Source organism: Marmota flaviventris, chromosome 6, assembly GCF_047511675.1.
Source record: "Marmota flaviventris isolate mMarFla1 chromosome 6, mMarFla1.hap1, whole genome shotgun sequence".
NCBI lineage: Eukaryota > Metazoa > Chordata > Mammalia > Rodentia > Sciuridae > Marmota > Marmota flaviventris.
Window position 1 is genome coordinate 73967499 of NC_092503.1, and position 23530 is coordinate 73991028.

At 33.5% G+C, this 23530-nt stretch overlaps 1 protein-coding gene across 2 annotated transcripts in view; it reads right to left on the bottom strand.

The window, feature by feature from the left end:
* Positions 1-5009: 5009 nt before the first annotated feature.
* Positions 5010-23530, bottom strand: part of Znf292 (zinc finger protein 292) — a 79587-nt gene continuing 61066 nt past the window's right edge. For both annotated transcript variants that reach the window (XM_027928293.2, XM_071613223.1), the window contains 3 exons: positions 20461-20597; positions 18174-18315; positions 5010-14060 (listed from right to left, as the gene is read on the bottom strand). In XM_027928293.2, the coding sequence (XP_027784094.1) occupies positions 6912-14060; positions 18174-18315; positions 20461-20597 (7428 nt within the window). In that variant the 3' untranslated portion in view covers positions 5010-6911. The remainder of the gene's footprint in view (positions 14061-18173; positions 18316-20460; positions 20598-23530) is intronic.

Consider the following 23530-nt stretch of genomic DNA (forward strand, 5'->3'; position numbering starts at 1 on the left):
CTGGGGAAATCTGTTCAATAGTTTGAAATCCACCACATGACCACAAAAGCCCAGTGATTTCTTGAAAACCCCCAAGGGCCATTGTTGCCACCATTCCTCTTATCTAACCTACCACCTGGGGGGGGGGGGGATCTAGGGATAGTAGCACTAAAGGTTGGGTACATGCAACTTGCAAAATTTATATATTTTTTGCCACACTCATAGCTATTTTGGAGAACAAAAAGAACCTGGTAACTACAACTGACCATAGCTGAGTGTCAAAATCCACTCAGCTCCTGCAGTTGCTTCTTATTTCCATGTTTTCTGCTAATTCTCTGGTTTAAGCATTCACAATTGCAGTATACAGCTTCTTTTTTCTTCCATATTCCCTACCTTTATCAACACAGCCACCTCCTTCATGGTTTCACACTGGGTTCCAAGAGTTCCTTCTTTTTTTCTTTGGAACCAATATTAAATAATGAATAAAATTCACATAAAATTAAATGTAGTTTTAAAAGATCCTAATACAAATAAGCAATCTTCCTCGTCATCTAGAGAGAATTCTTTTTAAAAATCACAATTGGGCTGGGGATGTGGCTCAAGCGGTAGTGCGCTCGCCTGGCATGCATGCGGCCCTGGTTTGATCCTCGGCACCACATACAAAGATGTTGTGTCCACCGACCACTAAAAAATAAATATTAAAAAATTCTCTCTCTCGAAAAAAATAACAATATTTCACATCTTCTAACAAAGAATACAGAACAACCTATTATCTCTCACTTGAGGGCCTATATTCTTCAAATCAAGGCATGTAGAAGCTCTGGAGTCAGTTTTGCAAGTTTCAACTCTCAGTCCTGCCATATACTATCTGTGAAACACTGAAGTGAAGATATCTAGCATCTCCTCATACTTGATTTTTTTAATTGTAAAATGTGGATTAGAGAACTTAAGTCTTTGATTTGATACAAGAATAAATGGAAATACAAGAATTCTTAGCGCCTAGCACATAGTAGCAGTTGATAAAAAGTTAATTTCTTACTATCATACACAGGACCTATGTTTGGGAAGGTCAGATATATATAGCAGATTCAATGCAGCACTGGACTTGAGAAGTTCAATTATAAGGCTTATATTTCCTGTTGGATACTTAGGAAAAAACCCCTCTACTATTTATATTGACTCCTTCTATTATATTTTCTCTCCTCTTGTTCATTATGCTCCCTAAAAAGAACTCTCTACAGAACACTTGCCTTTTTCTTGGCTCACAAATTTATATACAACTTTCTCTTAACTGAATCTGGTCTGCCAAGACAATGACTGGACCAAGAAAACAGTGTAACCCTAACCCTTCACAAACCCCATACATGCACCACATAGCCTGGATGCATTGTGTAACTTTGGAACACAATATTCCCACTTTTTGTCCTTGGGACCAGGTTCCAATTACTGCTATACTTCAAGTTCTACCTATCTTCAATAGGTAGAAGTATACTGATTCACCATGTTCAACTAAACTTAATTAGAAAATAAACATTACTTAGCAGCCACTAAAACTTCTCGAAAATGACCATCAATATTTAATTCTAATAGATTATTCTTCCTAATTGATCTCTCAATGGCATTTGGCATGACTACCTCTTTTACCAACCTACTTGACATTTTGTGCCTTCATGGGCTTTTCTGGCACTCTTCTGACTCTTCCTCCCCAAGTTCTCTTTGCTGGTCTATTTTCTTCTGCCCACTAAGTGTTGGTATTCCTAAGGGCTCATTCCTTGATTATCTTTCCCTACATGCTTTCTGGGCACAACATTCTCTCATATTAATAATAAATATAATAATAATAAAAATTGCTTACAAATAGAGTTAAAAACTGCCAATCCCCAAACTTTAGATCTCAACTACAGATCTAAAGACTGACTTTGCTTCTTCTTCATTTCCAACAGAATTTATCAATTGCTTAGTATAATCTAGATGCTGGGCTATATGGTCAAAAGATAGATAGGATTCAATCCTTCAAGAAAAGACTCCTATAAAGAATCAACCAGTATACCTCTTCCTTGATAACCTAACAGGAACCTCAAACTCAACATTAATTTCTCCTCTAAGCCTATTCTTTCTATATTATCTTGGTAAACAGCATCACCATTCACAATTACTTGAAGCCAGAAGTAGCATATACTGGCTAACTTGTGAGTCAGGGGAGAGAACCTGTTTTACATTAAACAAAATAAAAATTTAAAAATGGTGGGAATATTCTGGAAGAAAATAGGGAGAATGTTACAGAGGTGATGGTGATTTGGATTCATGTTATGACATGGAAAGAAGCAGCTTTCCACTTTGGAGGTAGAAGTGACCATAACTGTGACTAAATACAGGGTAATGTCATAAATTGGCTATTAATTGTAGCAACATCAAACAGGCAAGAGACGTTACTTCTCCAGATAAGGAATATTGGTAGAGGAATAGATTGAAGGTGGTTGGAGAAAATAATTGTCTGGATATAATGTGTTCAACTCTGCGGTACGCAGTTATAAATACCATGAAGTTTGATCTTAGAAATATAAATCTGAGCACAATTGGTTCATTTGTATACTAAACTCCAAAGAATGGACGTAATCATCCAAAAAGAGGATAGAGAGACCAATGACTCAGAGCCCAGGTACTGAGAAATGAAGTAGGGATAGAAAAAGAGCTGGAATAGCCAAAAAGAGAAAACTAAGAAAATGTCAAGGAGAAGCATCACCCTATTGAATTCTCCCAAGGCAGTAAAGGAGGGCATTAAAAGTACCAGTTAAACATCATAGAAAAGGCTGGTGATCCTGGTAAGAGTAATTTTAGGAGTTCCAGGAGACATAGCTCAGTTGGTATAGTGCTTGCCTCGCATGCACAAGGTCCTAGGTTCAATCCCTAGCACCACAAAAAAAAAAAAAAAAAAAAAAAAAAAAAGTGGTAAATGACAAGTGAGAAAACAGAATGTGAAAATACATTAGCTGTGATTGGAACAAGACAAATGGGGTTTTGGTTGGCTGAAATAAAACGTCTCTGTCATCTCTTTCAAGAACAATAGCTACTAGGGCCTTTCAAATTGTTGAAGAGAATCTGGCAGTAAAGAAAGGTTCATCAGCTGGGCGTGGTATCACATGCCTGTAATCCCACATGCTTGGGAGGCTGGGGCAGGAGAATCCAAAGTTCAAAGCTAGCCTCCAAGAATTATCAAGGTCCTGAGCAACTTGGTGAGACCATCTTAAAATAAAGAGACTTTTAAAAAGGGCTGGGATATGTCTCAGTGGTTAAGCACCCCTTGGGTTTAAACCCTGGTACAAAAAAAAAAAAAAAAAAAGGCAGTTAAATGAAAGTGCTTGAGAGGTTAGAGTGCTTGAGAGGTTAGAGTAGGGATGTAATCTAGAAGATGGACTGTTTTTTGATAAAAAGGGGTAGGGCTCCCATTTCACTGAAATGAGTAAGGCCAGTGAAAAAAAACTTCTTCATCAACTGGTAGTGATGGGAAGGATAGATGGTAAACTTAACAAATATAAAAAGTAAAAACACTTGTGGGTGTGTGTAATCTTATTATAGAGCATCTGGGGGTGTCTCTGAAAAGGTGACATTTAGGCTGAGTACTGATGGATAGTTAGTCATTAAAAATAAAGGAATAAGCATTCTAGCTAGACATAGTTATGTGTGACGGCTTTGTGAGGGGGAAATATAAACAGCAGGAAATGGTAAGTGGGATTAAGAATATCTGAAGAGGTTGGTAGGGGCTTTAAGCAAGTAGAGAGACTTGATTTTAATAAAAGGTGAATACAGAATGATATTCAAAACATTAACAATTAGCACAGTACAAGAATCAAGTGGAGCAGACAAAGAGACCAATCATAATAATCACCAATCCTGGCTGCATGAAAGCCGTTTTAGACTCATTTTCCCAAGTCTGTTAAGGATACTTATTCAGTGGGATATACCTAAACATTAACATCAAAGAAGAAAAATACTAGGGCTGGGAGAGCTTGCCTTGTACATGTGAAGCACTGGATTCAATCCTCAGGACCACATAAAAATAAATAAAATGATATTGTGTTTATTTACAACTATGATATACATATATATATGTGTGTGTGTGTGTGTATGTATGTGTGTGTATATATATATATATATATGATTTTTTTAAAGAAAAAATACTCCATTTACATTTAACAGTACTTCTGGTTCCTTTCCAAAATTTGTAACTGATTTAAGTTGTTCAACCTAAATGCACTCAGTAACCATTTTTTTTTCCCCAGTGGGGAGGAAGCTTACAATTCTTATCTCTCTAGCCCTTTAAAATAATTTAACTATAGTAAATTCAGCTGCTGAAAAGTTCCAAAATAGTTACATTTAACTTAATGATGTATTGAATATTAATAATGTTTGTTAAGTGTAGTATTAAAATCCTTTGGATTGAGAAGAGAAAAAAATACATTTTAAACTGATGAAACCTTGGTAAAATTTAGATTGCAGAAAGAAATATCTCAAAAGAAATAGATTGAGGAAAAGTATACCATGAAAAAAATATACTTTGATTCTTTTTTAATACTTAGGCATTACATTCCATATTGAATTTTACCAACATGCTACTCTATAAATTCATATTTCCTTTATATTATAATTTGAATTTTCTGTCCCATGCTAAAAAGCCCACTCTTCCATAATTACTTTCAACATACAATATCTAAAATTAAAAAAAAAAAAAATCACTCAATGTTGGCAAACCCTTTCAGGGGAACAATTACAGAATTGTATAATGGTCAATTTTCTCAAGCTAGTAAGCAAAAGAAAAGCCCCAACACATTGGCATTTTCACTTAACAGTGGCTCATCATGATTATCAGAAATAAACTTATTTGCTATTATACTATATCAGGCATTTTTACTAGGTGCCTACCTTTAAGAGCTAGGTCAACTTCTAAGAAAACCGTATGAAAATATTCAATTAACAAAAAATTAATATTAAAATTACTCAGTTAAATTATTGTTTTAGAAGAAAAACATGTATTAACCACCCATGAAAACAACTTTTATTTTAATAAATAACAGTGGGCTTACCAAAGGGTAGGGATTTTAATGTGTCAAGTTTTATGCATATTGATAATAAACCTTAAGGTAGTGAAACCAACTACTCAATATAATCCACTAAGCCTAAAAATTAAGCTATAATACTTTAATAATAAAACTTAAAAAAATATTTTCCAAAAGAAAATAGTTCACTCCTTGACCATGCTTATTTATTCAGAGTACCAGCAATTTCAGTTAAGTGCTTCATTTTTCCTGCAAATCTGATGCTGCACAGGGAATATACACATTTTTTTTTGTATCATTACAATATCATCAATATCCCAGGCCAGTATATTTTGAATGCAATTCTTTTATAACAAACACAACATAAAAAAATCAATATAATATTTATGGCAAACAAAAGTAATAGTGAAAGAATGTCTTCTTTTTTTTCCAGTACTGATTTTAGTTGGACTTTAAATGAAGGTCATCAACTGTCCTGAAATAACTTCTACCTCTGGCTGTGAATCCACAGTATAAATATGGTGAATAAAGCTAAAACTATAAGAGCTAACTATATACTGAATAATCAAAATAATCAATTATAACAACTAATACTGCTCTTGAAGAGTGATCTAATGAAAAAAAGTATCATTAGATATGGTGAGAAAATACAGACATATCTGTACAATCTAACATCTATAAACAGTAAAATCAAAACATTCAACTTCCTTATAGAAAGTGTTTCATCTATGTAACTATAAATGTTAAGATTCTTGCATTTTATAAACACAAGATGGGCTCACTTTGATGATACCAATTTTAAGATTTATAAAAATGTTTAAAAAATTATTTCCACAAAAGTTTATACAGTTTAAAGCTATACACCAAGCTATAAATCTCAGAAAATGGGAGAAAACCTTTATAAGATCACATGTATAAAACAAGAAACAAAATGTGATTTTATTTAAGGCAATACTGGGCTACTTCACAAATCACCACCTCAAATATTTACACTGCTCCACACTACTAGTTTCTATCACATTCACAAAGGATTTTTTAAAATACCAATGTTTAAAATCTTCAATGTAGTAAATTTTTAAATTCACATTGCCATCATATGTCATGGACTCATAGTAACTATATCCAATCAAAAGTCATGAAAAAAGGAGGAAAGAAAAAAAAAAAAAACTGTTGCTATAGGAAACCACTAAAGAATCTGCTTTAATTTCACACAAAAACCACCCAAAAATCCCAGATGGCAAACTTACAAAGCAGAGCCAAGTGTTGATACAATGTGCCTACTTTGTGAAACATTGTCTTGAGATCATATTGTAAATATAATGTTTCATGTAAAAAAAAAAAAAATCAATGAACTATGACAAAGTTTCTAGTTTTAGTTCAAAAAGTTCTTAATTTAAAACAATAAAAGAAGTTTTAAAAATTTGATCACTTAGTTAAAAATTAAAATTCCAAATATAAATGTATCATTTAATAGTTTAGACTTACAGACTGCTGGTGGCAGCAAATGATTTACAATAATAAATATATACAAAAAAAGGTATCTACAAATGAAGAGTACTGTTATACATGAGCAGTGACCTGGTGAAACATACCAATCACACAGATAATTCAGTCTGGTTTATGAAAAGGGCAACTGGGACATAGAAATTTGAGGTTAACTCAAATATTTACAATAACTGAAGTATTGATTCTATTCCTCAAGTCCCATAGGGATAAAAAAAAGTTTTACATGACAAATGTCATGTTTTTTTTTTTTTTTTCTTTTTTGCCAGGTTAATTCACATCAACAAAAAATAATAAGTTTCACAATTACAGCATGCTTGATGGCTTCCTATTTAAAATACAACTATAAATGATGTATTTATAGTACATTAGTTATCAGTACTGCCCCCTGCCTGTGGCTTTACCTATAATGATTTCTTTCATTACAGACATATCGGGATCATTTGAATGTACTTCAAGTTTTTTCAGACTGACGGTAGGTTTCATTTCCTGAAGTTGCTTTAAGACAAGCTCAGTGCAATCTTTAAGAGTCTTGTCTAAAACAATTTTTACATTATCACTGCACTGAAGCTGTGATGGATTGGCAAACTGTACAAAGATTTCACTTTCTTTACAAGAGCACACATGATTTCCACTAGTCATAAGCGTCTTATCAGTATTTTTTCTTGAATTTGAATGGGCTCCTCTTTTAGTTCCACTATTTGGATGGTCTTTGTCGGTACTTTTCTTCTGTTTCACGGCAGACTCCTCAAGAAACTTCAAAAATGATACTTCAAATCCCATTGGTTTAAATGAGCTCCAGTCAAAAGAAGCAGGATGCTCCTCAGTGGTTTGAATTGCAACAGCAGTTTCTTCTTCTTTATGCATGTTACTTAACTTAACTGTTAGTTCTGGTTCGGCTTTTTCAACTTTCCTTTTCTTATTTTGTGAGACATTTTTCTCTTTATTAACTCTCTTTAGATTGCTTGCTTTTTGTCTTTCTGACTGGGAGAGGTTATTTTCCTGAAAACTGTTATTTACATTTGAAGAGGTATTAGCTTGGGTCTCCACAGTTGTGCTGTCTTCATTTATTAATTTTGTAATAAACAATTCCGTTAGCTCATCCATTTCATCTTTTTCATTTTTTTCAACTTCCTTCTGTGGAGCAGTAGTTGCTCTTGAGTTTTCATTGGTCTCTGATACACATGTCTCAGAATCTTTCACATCATTCATAGCACCTTCTTGCTCAGAATTTTCCTTTATTTCTGAGTTGCCACACTGTTTGAAAACAATGAGAAGATTGCGGTGTTGTGATGTAAATGCCTTAGATAATTTATGACATTTATAATGTCTAATTATATTGCTTTCACTTGTAACAACTGAAGTACATCCCTTTATCATACACGGATACTGGGTTACAAACCTGCTTGTACACTCAGACAAGGCATCATTTCTAGCCTTTATAGAATATACGTGCTTTCCACGTTTCAGAGAATAAGGCTTATTTTCTTCAATTTGCACAATCTTTGCATTCTTGTTTTCTAAATTATTTTTTTTCTTTCTTTTGGTCTTAGCCATTTTGATTCCCTCCTTTCCACATCTGCTATGTTTTGTTCCCCGATGTTTAGACTTTAATCTTTCTTGGTTTGCCTTGCTTGATATATTTTCCTGGCCAGGTGTTAATTTTCTTGGGCGAATCAAGTGAGCTTTATGTTTGTCATTATGCTTATTAAAAATGTGTCGGAGGAGATTAGACCGAGTTGCATATATACGGTCACAGCCTTCACAATCACACTTATATATGCCATCTTCTTCGGTTTTACTTGTCCTTGATCCAATTCCATGGTCTGCCTCAAGATGAACAACATAATTCAAATATGTTGTAAATGAAGATTTACACTCTAATTGGTCACATGGGAATTTCCCAACATCCACAGAAGCAGTCATGCTTTCAATCTCCTCAGGGGTCATTTCATGAAGTTTCATGTAGTGTTGTATTAGGCCAGTAATTGCTTGGAAAATTCGAGAACAGTCACTCACCTGACATCGAAATTCTTTCATGGTTTGTTTAGTTTCAGTTTCTTCAATATCTTTACCAGCTTCATTTTCCTCTTCAACCTCTGCAGAAAACGCAGGAAGATCTGATTTATGTACAGCCTGATAATGAAGAATCAAGTTTTGCTGTATTGTAAAGGCAGCAAAGCATCCCTGGTGAACACATCGATAAGGTCTATAGGGACTATATCTTGTTGGAAATTCAAGGGACTGGGAAACTGGCTTCTTCCGTTTTTTCTCCTCTTTTTCTTTTTTATGCCTCCTAATTTTCCGTCCTTTGGTTTGTATATTTGTGAGAGAATTGATATTATATTGGTCAGAAGTAACTGCAACCAATTGTGAAGAATTTTCTGTCTTTTCAGGACTTTTTTTTTCTATGAGTTGTTTTTCTGGGATCACTGCTACATTACTGAGAGCATTTTCTGTTGCTGATCCCAATTCTAGGGTAGGCTGACATTCCCTTTTGTTTTCCTCTGTTATACCTGGCTGTTTTTTCACTTGTGTAATTCGTGGGGCTGACAAATTTTCATTCTGAGATTTTCTTCCATAAGGCCTTTTTATTTTTAACTTTACCATTTCTTCTGTTGTAAAATGATGCACCAACTGACAATGTGCCCGGAGATTAGAATTTCTTGTAAATGTTTTTGTACATGTAGGTACTACACATTTAAATGGAGCAAATTTCAACTGATTCTTCTTAATTTCAAGAATCATCTCTGGAGTATATTGGTGGATTTTACCATAGTGCTTGAACAGTGCATCCTTTGTCATAGCACTGTAGTTACAGCCTTGGTTTTGACACACAAAGGGTTTATTAACTTTGTCACTAAACTGAATGTGTATCATTTCAGAAACTGGCTGAACAACTGTGACAGTTGGAACTGGTTTAACAGGAGCAGGAGTCAGTGTCACTGATGTATTTATTAATATACACTGGGATGAAGTGGACAGGTCATTTTCTAATTTTAATTTTTGTAAGCCTTCTAAAATTTCCTGTATTTGATCCTCTTTATGCAATACTTCAGACTGAGGAATGTTACTTTTGGTTGGTATTACACTTACGAAAGAGGAAAACTGAGAAGAATCAGGTAATTTGTTATTTTGTACAGGATTCACTGAAGGAAGCTGAATGTTATAATTAATTTGAGTATTCTGTGATGTTTCACCAGCACCCTGAGATCCACTTTTTACCTCAAGTATTTGAGAATTCATAGCAGTTTTAATAATTTCAAGAGTCTTTTCAAAGTTCTGCATAACATTGTCTTCAGAAATCTGCAAATCAGAATTCACTGAAGTTGTGCATGAATTCAAAGCCATCATCTGGGAATCACCATTTTCAGTTTTTATTAAAGGGGCTAACACTGAATGAGACTCAAGATTGGTTTTAAAGTTCTCTTTTACATCAGTCATAAACAACTGATTGTCAACATTATTTAATTTCTGTGTTAGATTTTCCACCAAACTCTGAGATTCACAATTTGGAATTACATTTGAATGAATATTAGTAGCAGGGATCTCAATACTCTTTGCTATAAGTCCCATTGTTGTTAAGTCACTGGGTACTAAGTTTTGGGAAGCATTAGGTGCAATTAGTGGAGGAGCAACTTTCTTTCTTCTCTTAGAAGCACTATTTCCCTTTTTATTTAAATGACTGGATCTTGTGTTCTGAGGACCACTTATAACTGAAACACGTGAACTGTTATTGGTAAAATTTTGTGATGGACCAGTAGAATTAGTATATGAACTAGAGCACAAACCATTTTCAACAGTCTTCAGTAGTAAGTCATTTGTTGGAAAAACAGGCAAACTGCTACATTCCTCCACGGTGGAAGTTTTGGAATTTGGTGTCTGATTCTGGTTTGTCAGGAGGGTGTTTGAATGGCATACAGTCTGCAATAAGGGTGGTACAGTTGGATTTGGCATCACTGTTGCATTTACTTGTGCTGTATCTGAGATACAACTTGTTGGAACAACCTGAGAAAGTATTTCGGCACCCTCAAAGGTACTGGGAATGCCAGCAGTTTCTAAAGCCTGTTTAATAATTTCACTTCCTTCTTGACTAACACTGGTATTAAAGTTATTCACACCAGATCGAGGAAATGTATTTGGTAAAAATGTTGATGAGCGATTTTCAGCAGCAAGAAGCTGTAGGAATGATGGATCTTTAAAACACACTTCTGGATTGAAGGTAGACTGTTGTGGCTGCTGCAAATTTACTGCATTTGTGGACAGAATCATGCTGGCAAGAAGAGAAGGCTGTCCATTATTTTGTAGAAGTTCTTGAGCAATTTCTGCTCCATCCAGTGGTTTACAATAAGATCGCTTAGATAAATGTCCACCCAGTGACCTTGGATTAGTAAAAGCTCTATAACACCTGCTACAGATAAATTTCCCATCTCTGATAATTGCAGGCCATTTAGCCCTTTTGTTGTGCTTGGGTTTTCTTTCCTTCCCATTTGGGCCACGCCCTCGGTCTTTTTTCACTTTTTCAGGTGCAGACTGCTGGGCACTGGTGTTACTGAAGTCATCTGCAACATTTACTTGTGAAGGGAAAACTGTATTTTCACCATTACCCCCCTTTAGAAAAGAGGAATTAGTGTTTCCTTCAATCTGTGAGGAATAATGATTTGTATTATTTTCCAGTTGGGAAAAAACAGAATTTGTCCCACTATCTGCTGGTGAAGGGAACAGAGACATTGAACTACTTTCTGCAGGTAAAGGAAGGAAAGGATCTGAACCACTGTCAATATTCAAAGGCAAAACTGTTTTGGTTAGATCTTCCATTTGTGCTGGCAAGGTTGAATTTGATAAATTTTCCATTTGAGAACACAGCATACCACTTTGTTCACTTTTATCCTGAGAAGATATATTTGGGTTTATGACACTTTCCATCGAGGGCAATAATGGAGCTGACACACTGGCTAAATGAGCTGGAAAAACTGAAGGTGAGACATGTTGCAACTGGGCTGAACAAGCAGGATTCCCATTGGCTTTGGTCTGTGGTGTAAAAAATGCATTATTAGAGCTCACCTGTGATGGTAAAAAATAAACAAACTTTCCATTATTGGGTGTATTTAAGTTATTAGATTTCTGACCTTTTTTACTTTTTCGCTGCATTTTAAATGCAGCATATTGGTCAGGGTGTGCAGTCTTCATGTGTTTCCCAATACTCTGTGAAGAATTATAGGTTCGTGTACATCCCTCGACCTGGCAGCTGAATTTCTGAACTGGAGGTTTTGGAGGCACTGATGGAGTTCCTATTGAACTACTTGGGTTAGGCGGTGATGGAACAAATGTGATACTTTCTAATGTCTTAAGAGGTAAGTTATAAAGGTTGGGTGGTGTTTTAACATTACCTTCACATTCAAACTTAGAAGTTGGTAAATTGTTTTGAAATCCTGCCTGATTTTGTACAGAAAAGGTCATCAAATTGTTCACTTGTCTTTCTAAGTTTTGTGGATTAAGGTCACCTATTTTAAGAGTTTCGGAATTTACTAGATTATTCTGAGCAATCTGGCCTTCATTAAAGCAATTCTGTCCTTTTCTCTCTTGGAAACCTGGATGGCACAAATCATTACACGTATCTTCAACTGGTGTATTTACATTTGTGACCAGTGGCTCATTGGTGCCTTCCACAGTTGAGTTTTCTTGCTTCACAAAGTTATCCTCCATCCCCTGATTCAGAGATACTTTGATGGACACTGCTACTTCACTGGCTTGAAGAAGAGGAGTAGGAGCAGGGTTTTCTAAACCATTTGGCAACGGTCCATTAGCTTGCCTGAGGTCAGAGGAAGAACTCTGGTCTTGTTTGGTCACAACTGACTCTGCTTTGCTTTTATCCCAAGTATTACTTGTATCTGCTGGTAAGCTGTTTTCAATGTTATTCTCTGAAGGAAGCAAAGATCTTTCTTTCTCAGTATTCTCTTCTGTGTTCTGATTCACTTTGGAAGGCTGAAGAGAATCTCCAGATGAATTAAGCTGGTCTTCAGGAGGCAGTGTTTTTTCAGGAGAAGTACTATGATCATCCAGGTGCTTTTCCAGCTCACTCTGAGAACGATAAACTTTACCACAACCTGTGAACTTACAAGTGTAGGTATTATAATGTTGTGCTTCATGATCATATAGTAAATAAGCTTCAGAAAAAATTCTGCCACATTTAGGAAACATGCACTTTGCTCTAAAGACTTGATGCTCCTTTCGGTGGGTTAAAAGTTCTGCATAACTATTAAAACCAGCCTTACATTTCATCTGAATGCAGATATATGGTTTACTGCCACAGTGCATTTGTAAGTGATCATTGAGATGAGTAACACTTACAAAATGTCTTCTACAGTACTGGCAAATAACTTTTTTGCTTTGCATTTCAAGAAAGCGCTTGGCATCTTCATTGTCCTTATGCCCCTTTACATGAGCAATTAAATTTTTAAAGTACTTGAAGCCCTTTTTACAAAAAGTTACAGGGCAATTAAATTCATTAACAGGTACTGGTTTCTGGATTGGGATTACTTCTGGCTCGTAAGATTTATCTTTGTCATCATTCTCATCATCTGAGCCATCATTGTCATTAAACACTATGAAATCTGTTGAATAGAGACTATTCTTTTTTATTGGCCGCTGTTCCTGTTTAGCCACAGTATTAGTCTTCTGATTCTCATGGGTGGTCGCAATCTTAGGAGGCCTTCCCAATCTTCTTAGTGGTTTCATAGCTGCTAGTCTCTCTTTACTAGATTGTTTAACATGCAATGTGACATGAGGGACAAAAGTTTCTTTAGAATTAAAGTTCTTTGCACAAATAGGGCAACTGTAAATCCCATCTTTGTAATGCTTCTGAGCATGTCGTACTATTCTGTGACCAAGGAATTCTTTGTCACATAGCACACAATACTGCATATAGGCCTGCCAATTCCTAAACCTAGCAGATATAAATCCCCTTTCTCTTAATTGCTTTATCTCCCTCTTCTTCTGTTTTTCATCACCAATATCTTTAAGAAGGCCAGAATTAGCACCAATTACTCCAGAAAGTCCATTCATAGAAGTTTCTTTACTCTCCTCCTGGTACTCTACTACTTTCTCATATACTTCACTGTCATTTAATTCATCAATTGAAGACACAATGGATGCTTCTTCTCCCATTAGTGCAAGACATTGTCGTTTTAAAGTTTTCCAATCCCAGAATTCTGGATCAAAGGGCCACTGAGTTTTCAAAACAAGTAAGAGCTCACAGCGTAGAGAATTTGGTATTGGAAGATTTTCTTCATCATATTTCTGGTCTGGCTGGTTATACAACATTTCCACAGCATAGTATGCATCTACTGTAGGTTCAATAAGAAATTCACTCAGTTGACAAGCACGTTTAACTTCCAGATCATCAGGTAATAAACATGAAATGGTCTTGCAAATGGATATTTTCACTTCAGTATTTTCTGTAGATTCTAAGCGAAGAGCTTTTACACATAATTCTATACAGGTAGCAAGTCCAGCCCCTTCAGTCTGTGAAAAAAACAAACAGGAAATGTTAACTTAATCAATACTAAACAGAGATTTGTTTTTTAATTTAGTTTTTAACACCAGATGTGCTTTTCTCAAATCTGGCAAGAGCAACATATAAAAAGATGCCCCTTCCAAATTACTGCAGCTTAGTCTAGTGTCTGTGTGAAATGAATTGCATTAAAAAAAAAAAAAAATAGGAGAAAAAAAAGTAACTTAAGGGGCTGGGGTTGTGGCTCAGGGGTAGAATGTTTGCCTACCATGTGTGAGGCCCTGAGATCTTCAGTACCAATATAAATAAATAAAGGTATTGTGTCCACCTACAACTGAAAAATATATGTATAAAGAAAAAAAGTAGTGCAAACTAAGACAAGATCTGGGTATAAAATCATCTAGTCTAGACAAACTTGCAAGTTATTTAACATCTCTGACTTTTCATAGCTCGTTTATAAAACAAGTCAAAACAGCACTTAAACTTCATAAAATTGCTGCTGCGAGCTTTAAAGGAAATTGTCTGAAATACCAAGTATAATTCAATGTAATGTCTGGCACATACTAAACAACTAATAAATGTTATCTTTATCATAAATCTTACTTCCTAAATTTATACTTGCAATCCTTCTGAAACAAACCCTCTAATCTAATTACAAAATGGAGCATGTCCTCAGATCACCTAACTTGTTAGTAACAAAAGAAAATTTTCATTTCTATCAAAAATAACCATTTGATCACTAATAGGGGATTCTGGTGCTAGCATAAATCTGAATGTCACATCACTTACCTTATGGCTGACCCAGCTTGAGAATTAGAAGTAGGAGGAGACAGAGCCCAATAGTTTTTTCTTTTGAATTAGCATCCTGAACAATTAATAGATACAGTAATGAAGAAGGTAAGAGTCATCTGATTGATGCAAGGATTAAAGAGATAAAAAATGGATTTTAAAGACAAAAAGGAAAGGAGAAAAACAAAACAAAAACCACCAAACCAATCAACTAACAACAACAAAAAAACCTTACATACAAAACTCAAGCCAGTCACAGGAAATGGCCACATGTACTGGAAGACAATATATGAAATATAGGATTCAAAAGGCATGAAGGAAAAGTAAAAGAAAAGTGATAGAGATTGTATTTTCACAGGTTAAGAAATAAATCAAAGCTCATCTATGGAGCAAAAAAGGCACAAGGTTCGAAGAAGAATAGAATACTGAACTGGCCTTGATTTAGAAAAACAAAGGACAAAGATAAGAAGAAAACAGACAAGAAGGATAGATATGTAGAGACCTATTTTATTAGTGACAGAAAAGAAAGGTAAAGTGAGAAAGAGGCAGGAACATATGGATATTTCTAGCTTTCACATAAACCTATATAATTATTCTACACAGAAATTCTGAGATAGATCTGGGGTTTATAATTTTTATAGTTAAACATTTTGCATCTTTTGTTTCTTGCCTTATGAACTGGTAATAATAGTAGACAACCAGGCCACTCTACTGTTATGATATACAAGAAAGAAGAAAACCTGTGTACTCAGTGAAGCTGCATATGAGAGAGGAGGATACAAAGAAGCCTTGGAGGAATCAAAAGCCAAGCCAACCATTAAGATGATCTGAAGGGATAAGAAACGCATAAAGGTCAGAAGGATTGGTACATATATAAAGGATGAGAATTTCAGTTTTCCAAAGCCATGATCATTTAGAAAATTTAGGAAATGATGAGAAAAAAATTGAATTTAAGAAAGCATTCAGAGATCAGAGAACTTATGAATGCCTTAGAAAAGAAAAACTACTTTTTGCCATATGAATGCTAAACACTTTTTCTAGAAATAATAAAAACCAATTTAAAAAACATACAAACCAACTAAAATTATCACAGAGGGGAATCCTTGTGACACTTCTATTCTGGTTTGCTACTGAACTCAAAGGTCGACTTTCAATTCATTAAAGGTAAAGAGCTTTAATAAATTTGCTTTTAAAAAATCTTACCTGAACAAATAATGCCAACAAAAGAAACTATATCAACATTTTTATGCTTCTGAGTTTTTATCTTTGTTTATATATGCCTACTGGAAAAATAAGATTGTAGAAAATACTTGAATCACAAACTGGTCATACTATATAGTATTATTTTTTTTTTTTAAATTTGTAGATGGACACAATCCCTTTATTTTATTTGTTTTTATTTTTATGTGGTGCTGGGGATAGAACCCAGTGCCTCACTGCATGTTAGGAAAGTACTCTACCACTGAGCCACAACCCTTAGACCAAGTTAGTATGTTTTTAAAGTTGAGTTTGAATTCTTAACGGTTTTCCACAGTATCATGTGATTAGAGTAATTAATCCATAAAAATCATATTACCAGCTTAAATTTATGAGTCAATGGAGCAGAAAGCTAAGTGGTATAAATTCAGAAAAATAGCTTCAACTTCCTTTCTGGCACGAGAACAGCATCATCAAGCAAGTTTCTGACAAAAGCAAAGTTTGTCTTTGGTACTCTCTTCCATAGCCTTTTCTGTTCATTTCCTCTGGCTACCTAGTATCCTTGACCTAAAGTTACCCAGGGTTTTTATGTTACTTTTAGCTCCCTATAGGACATTCCTTTCAGCCCACCCATAGCATTATGTCTTTTAAAAAATTTTAAAGGCTAACTAGGCATTTCAGAATTAAATTTATATTTAACATGGAATAAAAAAGGGCCTTCACAATCTGACCTTTCTATTCTATTTTAGCTGTTCTCTGCCCCTCCCCTAACCCACCTCTATTCCAGCCTATAGATCCCAAATATTCCCTTCTGTCACTTGTCTTGATACCCAAAGCATATGCTTTTTCTATGACTGGAACTCCAGTTCCCTCTTGTCTGGACATTACTATTTGAGTATCAAAACACATAAATGGGTTAAATGGCCCACTTCTCTATGAGGGACTGTGTTCAACAATGTGCTTTCCCAGGGGTCTCAACATTTCACTACACTAGAAGGGCCCATATTACAAATCAATTGTTTATGTCTCTATCAACAGACTATGAAATCTTTAGGGGCAAGGCTGGATCTTTCAAGTCTTTAACTTCAAGGGGTCTAGGAAAGACTAAAATTTGCAATAAGCTACCTGCTCCAATTCTTCTGCAGAACAATTAAAAAGGAAACAATTATTTTTAAATTCGTATTTGAGTGGCTGACAGTCTTCAGTAATTTCTGAAATTTTGAAGAAAGAGGGTTACCTGTTAACTCAATTCACTCCTCTTTACACTTTCTGAATTTCCAGAGTGTCAAATTAACAAAGTAGCATTAAGAACTAGAAACAATGGGTACAAAACATAACACAAGAAAGCAAGAGAACAAGGCAACCAGGAAGTGAATGCTTACTCTCAGAGACAAGAGGCTTTATTGAGTGGCTTTAAGGATTGCAAAGAATCCATGGTTTGAACGACTGCTTAGTTTGATGACTGCTTAGTACAAAGAGTAACTCAGCAAAAGTGTGACATCATGGCCACAATTAACCATGACCTTAAACAAAGAATCTGGAAGATCCCTAGAGTTCCTATCATGTACATTTCTAACCATAAGTATAACTTGAGCATATATGTCAGATGATTATGGAGCCCTAGGTTCTGATTCTTATAAGACAATGTTCCTCTATCTTCCTTCAACCAACTTCCTCTGTTGCCAGTTCAGTAAACATGCCATAGAATATAGAATAATTCACACAGCATGAATTATTTGCTCTATTATGAGCTGAGTATGGTTAAATATACTCACTTCTTGATGCTTTTTGAAAATAATATGTTGTCTCATTTAAAAATTTGTTGCATTTTTAAAAAATAAATCAGGTACTTCATTTTTTTTTTTTTTTAAAAAAAGAACTTGAAACAAAATTAAAGAATGAAAAAATGTAGCTATTATATATATTACTTTTTCTAAAGGCTAGGAGCAAGCTTTATATTCTCAACTTCATTTTTAAGTTTCTCTGAATCAAATGTTTTAAAAGAATTAATAAGAAAATGTCCAAAGTGCTAAATGAAAAGGGGGGAGAAATCACTGAAGTGACAAGATAATAAGTTAGTCTTTTATTAAAGATGATTTATATATTTGAAATTAAGAAGAAATCTAAATTATTCTTACCTCTGAATTAATAACTTTAATCAGGAAGAAAATGTGATATACAGTCTTTGTTAACAAAGAAAGTTGACGACACCTTTCTAGGTACACTTGTATAGATGGTTCTACTCTTTGCTGTAATTTACTCCAAAAGAGAGTGAGTTCCCTTAAAAAAAAAAAAAAAAATTAAAAGGTAAGTTAGAGTAGTAGTATAATAATCAATGGACTATGTCAGTGTAGTCATTACATTTGAAATTAAAACTGGTTTTGGACTCCAATTATCCAATTACACACGTGGAGTTAAGTGTATGTGCAAGATTAATAGATCTTCATTTTCTAAAGACTAAATAAAATATAATTTTCCCTTTCACTGATCAATATTTTTCAATCCCAGAGTAGCACTAATTTTTTACTTGGAAAGCACTTAACCTTTAAACAAGTTATAAATGATAACTTTAAGTCACAAATGAATTTTATGTAATATAAAAGTACAAAAGGGATGTGTGTTATTATATATATATAAAAGGTATCAGTAGCATAATGACTTTTTAAAAAGCATTTGTCTAGAATTAGGGGTGAAATGGCTCAGTGACAGAGTTTGCCTAGCATTTGTAAGGCCCTGGGTTCAATCTCACCATCACAAAACAAGAACAACATTTATCTTCTAACAAATTTAAAATCAACCAATAATGCTTCTATTATTAATGAATAAAAGAACCAATGATGATGAAGAACCCGGAATAAACTAATAGGTTCAATGGCAGGAAAATAATGAAATTCTGAAAAATATTAATTTTGAAATTTATTTTAAATGCAACAATATATTTTTCATAGAAAATAACCCAACAGAAGTGACAAATTTGCCTTTTACCTATCTCATGTTGCTTCTGTCCTCCATAGTTAATTTCCACAAAGATCTTCCTTGCTTCAATTTTTTTTCACCAACACAGTTCTTTCTTTCCTATGATAATTTCCCCATTACCAATCCTAAAAACTCTATTTTACTATCCACTGGAATGATTTGCTTGCTTTCTGGATTTTCACCTATATATATCAAGGATTTCAAAAACTATATAAATGGTAACTTTAAACGACATATAACTTTTACTATGTAAACTTTAACTACAACTGTGAACTTTGTTTCTCTGGTCTTGTAAGACTAAGTAAGACTTTTCCACTTGGATCTCTTCGGAAAACTTAAATTATGTATAGTTATGTATCCTGTAACGATTTTTCAATGACAGGCCACATATGGAACTGTGGTCCCTTAGGATTACATAGTCATGATGTAGTACCACTGTAGCCTTCTGAGTAAAGTAAGTATACTTTATGATATTCACACAATGTTGAAATCGTCTCCAACCATGCATTTCTGAGAATGTATCTTATTAAGCAATGTGTGACTATATGTGAAAAGAGTGACTTTCTTCCCAATTCACCATCTTCTTAATTTAATGCATCATTGTGATGGACCCTATTGGCCTCTTCTTTAAACATCCTTGAGATTGATTCCTTGGTATTTCTTTCATCTCATGCCATATCCATAAGGAAGCCTTTATAACAAAACTAAACTGCTCAGTGATAATTTTGGACTTTAATTTCTTTGATTACAATTTTATATTTGTTTGTCATGTGTCATTTGATAAATAGTCTTAAATGTCAGAATGTTATAAACCAATTTTTAATTTGTATTTGTATAATACCAACACAACATTAAAGACAATTATGCTAGATAGACTGTCAATCTTGGCTGACACCACTGGTCTTAAGTTTTGTAAGTTAACTGAAGTAAACATCTTTTTGACTTGTAACTTCCAAAGGATTATATTAGCAAGTTTTACCCACTTTGGAAATGTACTATACCAGGCAGTGTGTACTGAAGGGAACATGAAAAAGTTAGAAAAGTTGAATGATTTCTCATATATAGAAAATGAACAACTTTTATATAAGTGGTAGCAGCTGGTTAAGTACCTAAAAGTATATAATATGCAAAAGAAAAAATAAACACATTGAAACACAGGTTGCTTTACAAAGCTAAAATGGTGGAATTAGACAAATAAACCTTTCATCATTCAACATTTAAAAATTTGCTAACCAGATGCTGGCTAAGGAATTATGTGATCCTTAATACTAAAAGCTTTAAAACATCAACTATTTGATAATCAACTTGCACACATGCAATATACAAAACAAGTATTTTGTCTTGACATGACAAAAAGGCTTTAAAAATAATCCTAAGCTATCTGAATGCCCAATACCTATTTCATAGTCTATTTAATAAATTTTTCTTAAAAAAAATAAATCAACTCACCAAGCACAGTACATATCTCCTTGTTGGAGCTGACGTGATAAAAACGCAGTACATAAAACAAGAGCACTTTTTTCATCACCTTCAGATTCTAAGTTACATATCATTTCTAGTGCATCTTTGCAATCAACTTCTGAAATCTACAGAGAAAGGAAATAGAAATAATGCAATAAAATGGCTTTCTACTAGGGGACACACAGAGACATGTACATATACATTATATATAAAAACATGTTAAATTTTGTATTAGGTATCTACAAATAATTTTCATTTACTCATACACTATCAAATCAAGTCATAACTGGTCATTACTAGGACAAAGACTGGGCTGTACAAAAAATAATCTTTCCTCATAGCTAGTAAAAACTAATGCAGCAATTTTGAGAGCGTATTAAATACAGGAAAATAGCTATTTTAAGAATTACTATGTTTAGTAAATAAATAATTATAAGAACTTTTTAACCCATGAAACCAGATCCATGATACTGAAAAAGAAATACTGCATTATTTTCACTTTTTTCCCCTTTTATTCACTGATTTAAATTAGCATTAGAACCAGTAGAAAGACAAGAGTTATACTGGATATAGTTTAATAAACTTAGTGTCTATTCATGCAAGGGAGGAGGATGTAATACAAATCATTTTGTATTTTAAAATAAGGTCACCTCATTTCAGCTATATTTTCTATAAATTTTCAATATTTTGCTTTTCACACAAATTTTCTCCATTTCTAAGTTTGCCAATAGCCAAGCAAACCTTATATATATATATATATATATAAGGTTATATATATATATATATAACCTTAGATAAAGGCAACTTGTTCTGTTTAACAATATATTCCCATTTATTAACTTAAAAAAAAAACAACAATACTACCTCTCATTACAATGATATATAAAACAAACAGAATGGGCCTATGATCTCTATAGGCATCTGCTATAAGACAAGGAATATGATAAATAGCATACAAATCATAAATCATTGTGTTCCACAGAAAAGAATAATGAAGTTAGTATCGGATTCAGCGTAAATAATAAAACCTAAGTCTTGGTACACCTTTGATGCAGTGCTCTTTCCAATACTTCTCTGTCTGCCATTTTCTAACAAGTCTTCATCCAGAAGGAATACCATTTAATGAAAAAGGGCTGAAGGATATGTTTATACAATAAATATTTTACAACATCTAAAATGTTAAACATATTGTCAGACATTTTCCATATATTACTACATAATTATAATTTTCCACTAGGTAGATATTTTCATTTAATATTTTATATATAATATAGGGGTTTCAAAGTTATATATAATTTGTCCAACTTTAAACAGTTAAGAGGTACAGCCATTAAACAAAACATGCCTAAATAACAAAGACCTAAGCTCTTGCCATTTCATCACATTATCTTTTATTAAAAGTCGTATTACTGTCATTTGTAACTAATAAAAAAAAAAGTCGTATTAACTTAATCATTCAAACCTTTTTTTAAAATTTGAGGCTCCTTCATGGTCTAACATATCATTTATTTATTGTCATTATTACTTTTTGCAATGCTGGGGATTGAACGGAAGAATTTACACATGACAGACAAATACTCTATCACAAAGCTGTACCCCAATCCGAAAAGTTGTGTTAAATTTTAAACAGTTAACCTGACATACTTATGAAGACCAATGTTATGAAGTCAACTTCCAAGTTTATTTTTTTACTTTTTTCATAAAATGTTAAAAACCATAACTACTATTTATTAGAGCCAGCTACTTCAGAAATAGCAGTGCTATTCCACAAGAACTTTTTGGAACAGGTTGAGTTGTCTCTTATCCAGTTTAGAAACCTGGTATTCTGTTTAGAACCTGAAGTGTTTCAGATTTTGGATTTATAAATATCTGCCTATACATAATTAGATCCGTTGGAGTTGGATCCAAATCTGAATATGGAATTAAAGGTTTATCATATAAACCTTATGCACATAGCCTGAAGGAAATTTTATATAATATTTTTATTGTACCTGTGTTTGACCAACCTGTATATGATCAAGTGTGGAATTTTCCACTTATGTCAGTGTTCAAGAAGTTATAATAGATTTTGGAGCATTTCAGATTTTAGACTTTCTTATTAGGGATATACTATAATACTTTTAGAAAACAGGCTTAGAAAAGTTAAGTCCTTGCTTAAAGTTATATTTAGTGGCAGAGTCAAGTATTTCAGGTTTAGCTTCATGGTCTATACTCTTTCCCAAATTTTTACATGGGCAAGTATACTGAGGTCCTATATTGCTAAATATAGATTTACTTGTTCAGATTTAATACAAATCCTTGTTTCTTGAAAGTCTGATTTATTTTGAATCATCATTTTTATTGCTCTTCTAAAACCTAAGTCATTCCTGTTAAATGCTCACATGGTACCAGATGTATATATTATTTATAAGGAAAGAAAATTATATGTATCCAGTGGAATCACTCCCATTAGCTTATTCTTACTATTTAAAAGTACATACTTGTATTTATGTGTAATCACCTATGTGTATTCATTCATGTAAATGTGTGTATATTTATGTGTGTGTGTATAAAATGCCAAGTGAAAAATTTGTCATATTCAAATATACAGAAAACTTAATTTTTTAAAAACAGGCATACTAATGAAACAAGTTTTATAGCACATTTGCGGGCATTCACTTCCTTGATTTACCACAAGAAGACCCTCTTGAAAAAAATATAAAGACATGGCAGAAATAATGAAACTATATTTAAAACTAATGAATGGTTGGATGAAAATGATAAAAAGTGAAATATGATCAGTAATACACAATAATTTGTTTTAAAAATCCAAGGCAGCACAATTCAGAGATTACCAATATATTACCTATGTTCTGTATTGTTTTGAGAAATGGGCAAAATTGTAGATACCAGAAAATGAAGAACTCCAAATAAAATACTCAAAACCAATTAGAATAATCTATTTGTTAAAGATATACTATGCACAATCCCTTTGTAATGCAGAAAAATCATTTAAAAATACAAATAGTATCTTATGTGTTAATATGGCAAGGTATCAAAAAAATATAAAACATTTTGT